Source organism: Arachis duranensis, chromosome 3, assembly GCF_000817695.3.
Source record: "Arachis duranensis cultivar V14167 chromosome 3, aradu.V14167.gnm2.J7QH, whole genome shotgun sequence".
Lineage (NCBI taxonomy): Eukaryota > Viridiplantae > Streptophyta > Magnoliopsida > Fabales > Fabaceae > Arachis > Arachis duranensis.
The window spans coordinates 28,472,028-28,481,649 of NC_029774.3; the positions used below are offsets into that span (position 1 = coordinate 28,472,028).

Sequence of the window (9,622 nt, forward strand, 5' to 3'; positions counted from 1 at the left end):
AACACAGGTGTCTTCTTTCCTTTGGGTTGGAGCTCCTAAAAACACAGCTTCCCGAAGAGAGAATGAATGAGGTTCCTTGACTTTGAGTCATAAATTTGAGGAAGATGAAAATTGAAAATGAAAAACGGAGAAGAAGAGAAACCTCAAATAACTCATACACAGATATGTTTATAGGGAGATGAAAGAGGTAAATAAATCATTTTACAACTCATTAACGTTTTTTAACGTTAAACGTTAACAGAGACTTAATTGAAAAAAAAATTCACGTATAGGGATCCAATTAAAAAGAAAAAAAAGTATAGAGACCTAATTGAAAATTCGATGAAACTATAGAGACCTGCAGAGTAATTATGAAAGTATGAAATATCTAATTCAAAAACTCTTTAAGCAATATTTTACACTTTTACTTGTATTACTGAGAGTCTATGAATATAAAACAACACATTACAAATTTAAAATGATAGATAACAATCAAACAAATATCTTAAAAAATCACCTTCAGCATACTTGTGATAATTCTTACTTTTTATTAGCGATTCATGTGTTGAAAAGGAATTATTTATTTCAACTTCACCAACTTCCTGAGAGAGAGAGGCAGTTGTGGTTCCAAATAATCTTGAAAAAGGAAATGGAACGAGAACCACCGACAACACAATAACAAAACTCATCTAAATTTATATAACTCTCCCAATTCAATTTAACTTTATATAATTTTATGTCAAAATCGAATATTGTATGCATTATGTATTTATGTTAAATTTTATTTTTTATATTATGTATTTATTTATTAAATTCAACATATAATTCTACAAACAAGGGTTTAGTCAAGTAAAAAAAATGCAGATTCTAGTAATTTTTAACGTGACTCCAAGGACCACTCAAACAGTTATTTATGTCATTTCATGCAATCTTGTGATTTTAGAGATTTTAAGATTTAAATTTACCTACAACTTAAATTCCATGGTGATGATCAAGTTTCAGGTATTACATTATCATGCTCTGAACCATTAGATTTATTGCACGAAAAAATGTGATTTAAATTTACTACAATACTGATCCAATTTTCAACTTCTGTTATATTATAAATGAGCTTTTTTCCCTCGAGTCTTGAAGGTTTCACTATAAGAATTTTACATGAGTACATTGTACAACATGACTTCCTCAGATGAAGAAAGCCTACAATAATATCTACAACAATCAGAAAAACCACTAAGCCAAGCAGGGTTTGCATGTACTCCCTGATTATCTTCACCGAATGGAATATAGATTGAAGCTAAATCTGAAAAACCAACTGCCACTAAGCATAACTAATCGTCAGCTTCGGTAGAAAAGTCAGGTTCTTCGGGTTTCGGTAACTTAGGCAGGTCATCTTTTATCTTCAAAGCACCCCTTCTTGTGTTAGCCGCGAACCTTGAAGCAAGTATTGTTACCCCAAGGTTCAATTTAGTCTGAGATGAATTCGAGACGGCAGGGTATTCCTCTTCATCGTCTACTCGCTCACTGACCGCCGTCTCATCTAAAGGAATGGATTCCCTCAAACTGAGGTCTTTGGCAGACATCCTTTTCTTGTACCGTCGCCAAGCAGCCTGAATAAAGCAGGCTGCCCAAGTTCTCCAGTGGTGGGAGTAAAATCGGAAGGTGTGCTGCAGCTTCTTACTGTGGAGGCGCCTAAATTGATTAGCTACAAACTTGAGGTCCTCCGCTCGAAGAGCAAAAGCTTCTACCTCGCTTAGGGCTTTAACTGTCCTAGTTGAGGATGGTAAGTTTGTGGTTGATCTTGGTAGTAAAGCCCAAGAAAGTAGTTCCTCACCACAAAAATCCCCAGGCCTCAGTATGATTGAGTTGAAGAAACCGGTTCGGCCACCATTTGTAGTAGAACTATCCAATCTACCTCTGATAATGAAGAGCATTTCAGTAACAGGGTCTCCCTCGCGAACAATGTAGGTACCTAGAGTGCTGAGAGATGATACCAGCCGCTCACATATTGCATCAAGAAGTTGATCATCCATCTGTGAGAAGAATGGAACCTAAAATAAATTGAAAAAGAAATTTGTTAAATGCTTATATTGTACAATTTATACCTAAGCTCATTGTTATCTTCAGAGGTCTTAATACAGAAGTAATCTTCCAATCAAAGTTGAATAATAACTAAAAGATAAGATGGCAACCAAATTAATACTAAGTGAGCCATTACAATTACTATAAAATGATAATATATAAAATGAAAGCTAAAATAGCCACCAAAAATCATACTCGCCGAACAAGGTCTAAGCATAGGTGGCGCTGGATATCGCGGCGAAGATCTGCAGGTAATGCACGTAGAATGGTTTCTTCATCAACTCCACGAGTTGCAAGCCATTTATATTGAACAAATCGTCTAACACGGCTTCTTAAATCTTCAGGGAGCTGGCGATGCCTCATCCATTCCTCTGTGTCTCTTCGCTTAAGTCTCCACTCCTCAAGCCTTATAGTAATTGATTGCAAATATGTCTATACAAATAAAAGTCACAAAATAATAATAAATAAATAAACAAATAAACAGAACATTGTGAGATATATGCATATTGATATTGTGGGTCATTGAAAACAAGTCAAGCCAGATGACCTACTTGACCTTGGGTAGTGTACAAAGAAAATACATATAGCTCATACAGCTATTGTCAAATACCAAGATTCCAAAGAAACACACACAAAAGCCTTATAGTATCTTGCTTATTGACATTTGATATTAATTTTTAAATCAAGCACAGGTAAAATATGTAGCCTAATTACTATTTAATCTTAGCTAACTAGTGTTTATTAACTAATTAGCAGCACTCCATCTAGGAATTAATCCCTCTTGTACTCAAAGTTGCACACATAGTATACATATGTAATTTCTCACAAAATGCTATTTTACAACCCACAAACAAGCAACAACCAACTACCCTTTTCCGTGATTCTCTCTCTCTCTCTCTCTCTCTCTCTCTCTCTCTCTCTCTACATATTTGGCATGGTATTTGATAGGAAGAAGTGTAGTTGGTTGATGCTTGCTTTTGGGTTGTATAATTAGCATTGTCCTCATGCCTCAACTTACTGTGCAGTATTAACTGAATTTTAATAGGAACCACAGAACCAGTGTTAAGAAAAAGTAACTGGAATGAAAACTCAATTGTACTGCTTGCCACAGATAGCTGAATCCAGTGCAGCATCAGCCACTGCAGCAGATAAAAGAAACATCAAACTCACGGTAATTTCACAAGCACAAGGCCTCCAAATACACACCCTACTGACCCTCCTTACACCCCATAAAAATATTCACATTCCAAAAGACCATAAGATTCTCACGTTCCAATTTTTATGTCAGCTCAGCTAGTTACATAGACACTAGAGTTACCCTCCGGTTCATATTCTAATAGGGTCTTCTAAATTTCTTTCTATTATATAGAATTTCACTTTTTGGGATAAAAGAATATCATCAAGACAGAGAAAATAATACAAGGAGATGGAGCATAAGAAATCGTCGAGACAAGACCAAGAAACAATTAAAAGAGAACAATTTATAAAGCATAGTTTTCTAATTTCTCAACACATCTGAGAAAAAGTCCTCCAAAAATATCATGAGCTTTCCACTAAATGACTAAAAGATGCCAAATATCTAATCTATCCCATAAAACTTGTTTAAAAATCAGGGTGGTATAACAAGAATGTCTATGGAACATCATAAATTATTCCCACCAAGATCCTATTACCTGTAGGACTCATCCATTACAACCACCTAAATTGAATTCTATGGTTTACATCATCTACTGTCCAGTCATTTGTATGAGAAGATACTTAAATCATAGACTAGCATAGTTTCCAATTTTCACTTCCAAGTACGACTTAGTACATGTTTTACTGAACGAAAGTGGTATGCTTCTGAATATTGTCTCAACGCCTTTCCTTAGCACAGTGCTAGAGATAAGTGCAATACACTACATTTTCCTAATTCTTGTCATTCCAAGATTTAGAGCTCGTTCGGAATGCACCAAAACAACATTAAAAATAACAAATAAAAGTAGGTTTGTTCAGTAAAACATTTAAAACCAATTCCTAATCAAAAGCTAATGATTTCAAAGAAATATTTAGTCGATAGTTAATCATAACATACCATGAATGTTTATTTACATTTCAAAATTATAAAAAAAGAGAAGAACGGAATGACTGCAAGTACCTGCATGTTCCCAATCAAATGGGAAAATAATACAAGACCCATGATCGCAATAAGAATAGCAAAGGATGTTTCTCCAATGAAAGTGCTTGTGTCTAGGTTCTGCCCATAAGAACTGAAAGTGTCAAACAGAGCAAAAGAATGAGCAATTGAGCATTCAACCAGTAAAATATTCACAAAAATTCCAAGCACAAATGTTAACTCAAGTTTCTTTTGCTTTGAAAGCCCATGGAGCTCGCTAAAGAATTAATCCCTTGTTATACACTAATTGCTTTCTTAAAACAAAATTAGGAATCCTGGATCCAGATTCAAGATTGAACATTAAATTATTGATCCAATTTATAATAGTAATGTGACATAAAAGGTTGGGGAATTAAGAAGGACTAGATGAAAGAATGACAAGGAGTTAATGGGAATTCTCGGTCAAACCCTAGTATTCCCCTTGTCATCTGCCTATATTGACCAACTACTCTAAGTACCTCAACCCATTAACTACAGAAAGCGGGACTACAACCTCAAATCTACTCCCTACGTTTCAAAATGACCATACACCACTACTCTGCCAAGCTGGCAGAGATAGCTACAAGACCTTTCACCCCAAAATACCCTTAGTTTCTATTTCTGTCCCCTAAACCAAATAACAGTGAACATAACAAATCCTCACTGAATAAATGTCGACCCCTTCTCTACATCCACTCGCATAAAATTGAAATCCTCTCCTACCATTTTCCGTTGCCACATTCACAATACATCATGCTGCCAGTGATTAGCTTGAATATTTCTCACCCATTCCTTAATGTATCCTTCCCTCCTATGCATCCTAACACATCATAATGATTTGTACTATATGACATCTACCATGTCTTCTTTATATAAATATACTTTCACATAATCATAGTGTGTATGTTATATTTTTTCTCCCTTTCAATCCAAAACCTTGTTATTTTAATAGTAACGTGCAGTATAAAATTATTTTGAAGATTTATGCAATGGAAGTGCCAAGCTGTTACCTTAACTGCTGCAACCCCCACCACAAACAATAAAAGTATTTTGGGATGAAGTTTGAAGAGACCACTTGCTTTTTCACAGCACTTTCAAATATTCCAAACTTGAAATCAATATCATTATTGGGATCACATCTGTTAAACACATTTGTAGTATTTGCCCATATCCTACGCTGCATGTTATTAGTAAAACTGCAGTCCAGGTAACTGAAGCATTTCTCAGGACTAGGTTCTTTTTTGCAAATTGATTTCCAGCATGTAGTATACCGATCCACAGACAAAAGGTACCATGATGCCCCTAAAACCTGCAACAAAATAGACATGTGCATTATGATAGTAGAAAATTACACATAATCCATTACATTTCAATGACTTTAGATACTCTCTTTTGTGTATATGTTAAGTACCTATGAAAAAACGGAGAACCACACCTTAAAAGCTAGCTATTAAGGGGTAAAACCACTATCCTTAAATACAACATCAAGCATCTTGTAATACTCAATGTTCGACTTTTGACACCCCATAATACCCAAGCCCCTAACAATACACCCTTAGAGAACCAATGTCCATAGTGGCTTCACTCTACAGACATTGACCCAGTGGTAGCCACTCGGATATTGACTACCAGTATTCGGTATTCACCATTATCCAACCTATAGGTAGCCCTTTCTGTACCTAAGGAAAGTGGAGAACCACATCTTAAAAGCTAGCTATTAAGGGGAAAGAACCGCTATCCTTAAATACAATATCAAGCATCCCATTCTACTTGATGTAGGACTTTCGACATCAAGAGATAAAATCAATCAAACCTACGTACATGACTAGCCAACATATACAATAGCAGATTATATGCAGCTCCTCCCCAGGCAGTCTTTGTAACCACTCCTGTTGCCTTGATTATTTGAGAACTTAATGGAAAGATCAAATATAATCTCGGAACATATTGAAGCAAAACAATCAATGCCAGAGCATTATTCTTATGATCAGTCTGAGGGCTTCTTGTTGCTGGTATAATAAACCAGATGACCATCTGAAAACCAAAACGTCAATCGGCTATTATCCAATTGTCACATGTTCCAGAGGCTTAAAAGTTTAAACATACTCAAATGCTCTTAAAAAGTTAAAATAACTAAGTACAGCACACAAACACCAATAAAAAGTTAGAAACTACATAGACAATGCCTCACATTGGAGTCATTTTAGTGACTATGTTTTAGACTATTCCATCAACTTCTGATGTTGTCTACTATATGCACTGCTGTATAAAGCACCATTTCAAACTAAGATTCTACAAACTTATTAAAGTAAATGGCAGTAGAGAGCAAAAGCATTAAGCATCAAATTGAAAAGTTTTGGTTAGCTTTCAAAAAGTTTAGTTAATTTATGAACCAAGGCTAAAACATCCAACAGGAGAATAGCACTCAATTTCTGGGACGTCTACACCATGTCATCAAATGTAAAATCAACAGGCTTAAACCATGAATCTAAGTATCAAACCTTGAGCAAATTTTGACACTACAGATGAATCAAATCTTAAGCTTGACTAAGTCACTTCAAATGAGATAATGTGCTTAGTTCATTTATTTCAGGTCAAGATGTTAATGTCGGGTGGATAAGGGCTAAAAACCCACTGCTCTGTCCAATTTTAACTGCCACATTCTATATAAACACATCTTAAGAAATCACTGCTAATACTGACACTTAAAAGTCTGCAGTGCGTGTACATGGTTAGATTTATCTAGTATTTTATTTCATCATAGTGGCCATATATCCATGCTGACAATGGTAAAGAAATCTATTCATTTCCTTAAGATAATATATTTGTGCAAAAAAGTTACTTTTCTTGATTAAATTTTCCCATTTAAAGCTGCAAAAATCAAAGATTGGTTGCAAGGGAAGTTTCCAGCATATTTTACTTAGGAACAAGAGAACAACACACCTGTGGTAGAGGTAGTGTGGCAATAACGTCAATGAAGAAATCAGATCTAATATATCTCCTTGCAATTTTCTTTGGGTCCATGACTAGTTCACCCCTGCCAAAAACCCGTGAACTCGGTGCGATATATGCTGTTCTGAACTTAATTATTAGGTGCAACAGATAAAAGATGTCAGCAATAGTCCGAAGAAAGGTCACAATAATCCGTAATGTTAGGTCTGTCCGCACACACGCAGACATTGTATTCCCTCTGACACTAGGCAAATAGAAGTAAAGTGGATCAATAAAAAGAGCAACCAAGCATGAAACTATGAAAATCCGGTTCCATTTCAGGACAATCTCACTGCCCGGGTCAAGAATTATTTTGCTCCATGGCTCATGATCTTCGGGGAATACCTTAGATCCTCGACTTCTAAATGTTTCGGCAAATATATTCTTTCCTGATGGAAATACATTGCTAGCTTTATGCAAGGAAGACGAGGCAACCTTGTATCCAGAGGATGACTTCTCATGTGTTGGTGGTTCAGTTGCTCTCCACAATGGTTCTTTCTGCTTTTTACCGTCCGAGTAAAACCTAACATCTTAAATTATTAGAACATACAATACACTGTTCTCAAATGAAACTAATGATCAGTGTTTACCGAATCAGAAAGAACCACCAGAAGAACAAAGTAATAAATTAAAGAAATTCATTAAAATTCATGCATTACCAAGGAGCTCGTTGTAGAAGCTTCAAGGTTCAAAATTTATTCCATCACTGGATAGAGTTAATGCTTATATTCACTGTTCTCATTTGCAGCAAAATGGTTTCTTAATCCACGTCTGAATACAACTAAATGAGACCCATTGTATTTTATAAAGACCAAGAATCGAGAAATTTCATTTACTTCATTCGGATCAATATTTTCAAACAAATGTTGATAAATATCGAAACGAGTCTTCCGAAAAGGAAAAAGCATACCTGACAAGCTTTCCCTTTTTGAGCTCCATGTAAAGAGAACGGAAGCTTGAATCCGCTGTTATAGTTAAAACCCTACCATGAACATTGGGGTAAGGGTACCAACTACCAACTAGCTAGGGCGGTGAGGTAGTGAGAGAGAGAGAGAGGAGTGAAGAATGAAGAGTGATATCTTAGATGAGCAAAGGTCCATTAGAGGGATCTTTCACGGAGGGTATCCCGAAAACCACAGCCACGTCGGACACGACAGCTTCACATGACAAAACAAGTCAACATTTAGTAATGAACCTCCACTAACTATATTGACGATGTGATTTAATTGAACTAAAATAGCGGGATCTATGTATAATAAAAACGGTTTAGTTAATCTGTGTGATAATGGCATTAGTTAAGGTTGTTAATAATAGAAAATTTTAAATATTTTATTTTAATAAATATAAAATAAATGTATTGATAACTTAAATTTTTTGTATTTTTAGTAAACTTTTTTAATTTATATTTGTTTTTTGCAGCACAAGTTAGGCAGTCAAATAATTTTTAAATCAAGTCCAATCAAGTGTGCTTATTACACGCACTTTTTCAAAGTCATTACCATCGTCGTTTTTTTCTTTTTCATTGTATTTTTTCTACTCAATTCTTTTACAACAATGTTGTCATCATCATTATTACCGTCGTTTTTTCTTCTCTTACTCTTTTTTAATGTTGTCCTTTTTTCCTTCTTATTTTTTTTTAGAAAAAATCTAATTATAAACTTCAAAATAGTGTAGAATCCATTTAAAAGAAAAAATATATAGAGACTTAATTATAAATTTGGTAAAATTATAAGAACTAAAAGAATAATTAAACTGTATAATAATTAAAAAAATTTAAATTTTTGTATGTATTTATTACATTAAAAATATAAAAGAAATTGTATTTTTATAAAATATTTTTAGGCCAATTCTGATTTCAAAATATTTTTATATATATAGAATGAAAAAGAGTACTTAATTTTATTTTAAAATTAACAAAAATAAAATAATATATTCTATGTAATAATTATTCAACCACTCATTAAAAAGATTAGTATAACATACAAAATTATTATATAAATTTATACTAAATAGGGATAAGTATTGTTTTGGTCCTTCACGTTGAGGGTCGGAATCGAACCCGTCCCTGATGTATATTTTGATTTAAAATCATCCTTAAAGTCGTATTTGAATTTAAAATCGTCCTTTTAATTTTTTTGGACAAAAATACCCTTACCACTACCAACATAATTACCTCCTCCACCACCACCACCAACACCACCACCATCAGCACCAGCACCAGCACCAGCACCAACACCAACACTAATACCAACACCAACCACAACCACAACTACAACCACAACCACCATCAACCACCACCACCACCAAGAAAGCAGGAAACAACACCAAACAGAAACAGAAACAACACCAAAAAGAAACAGAAAGCAAGAAAGCAGAAGCAAGGCGTGAGGCAGAGACGGGGGCGGCGATGTGAGGCGGCGAGGCGGAGGCGGCAAGGCG

The 9,622-nt window shown here is 34.8% G+C and overlaps 1 protein-coding gene across 2 annotated transcripts; it reads right to left on the reverse strand.

Moving 5' to 3' along the window:
* Positions 1 to 1,040: 1,040 nt before the first annotated feature.
* On the reverse strand, positions 1,041 to 8,375 carry LOC107478384 (cyclic nucleotide-gated ion channel 17). 2 transcript variants are annotated; one of them, XM_016098522.3, is made up of 7 exons: positions 8,094 to 8,374; positions 7,136 to 7,706; positions 6,014 to 6,226; positions 5,203 to 5,501; positions 4,196 to 4,307; positions 2,254 to 2,490; positions 1,041 to 2,027 (listed from the first exon to the last, which is right to left on the reverse strand). In XM_016098522.3, the coding sequence occupies exons 1-7, from the start codon at positions 8,120 to 8,122 to the stop codon at positions 1,308 to 1,310; spliced, it is 2,181 nt and encodes a 726-aa protein (XP_015954008.1). In that variant the 5' UTR covers positions 8,123 to 8,374; the 3' UTR covers positions 1,041 to 1,307. The 2 variants fall into 2 exon arrangements, with proteins under 2 accessions (XP_015954008.1, XP_020993695.1); XM_021138036.2 differs by lacking the exon at positions 6,014 to 6,226 and having other exon boundaries at positions 8,094 to 8,375.
* Positions 8,376 to 9,622: the final 1,247 nt, after the last annotated feature.

Bases quoted from the DNA above. Each gene is read 5' to 3' on its own strand.
- LOC107478384 (XM_016098522.3), bottom strand. From the start codon at position 8,122: ATGGAGCTCAAAAAGGGAAAGCTTGTCAG. The intron at 5,502-6,013 runs GTACGTAGGTTT...ATTTTGTTGCAG, and splicing joins TGTATATGTTGGCTAGTCAT to GTTTTAGGGGCATCATGGTA. The intron at 4,308-5,202 runs GTAACAGCTTGG...TGACACTTTCAG, and splicing joins TGGGGGTTGCAGCAGTTAAG to TTCTTATGGGCAGAACCTAG.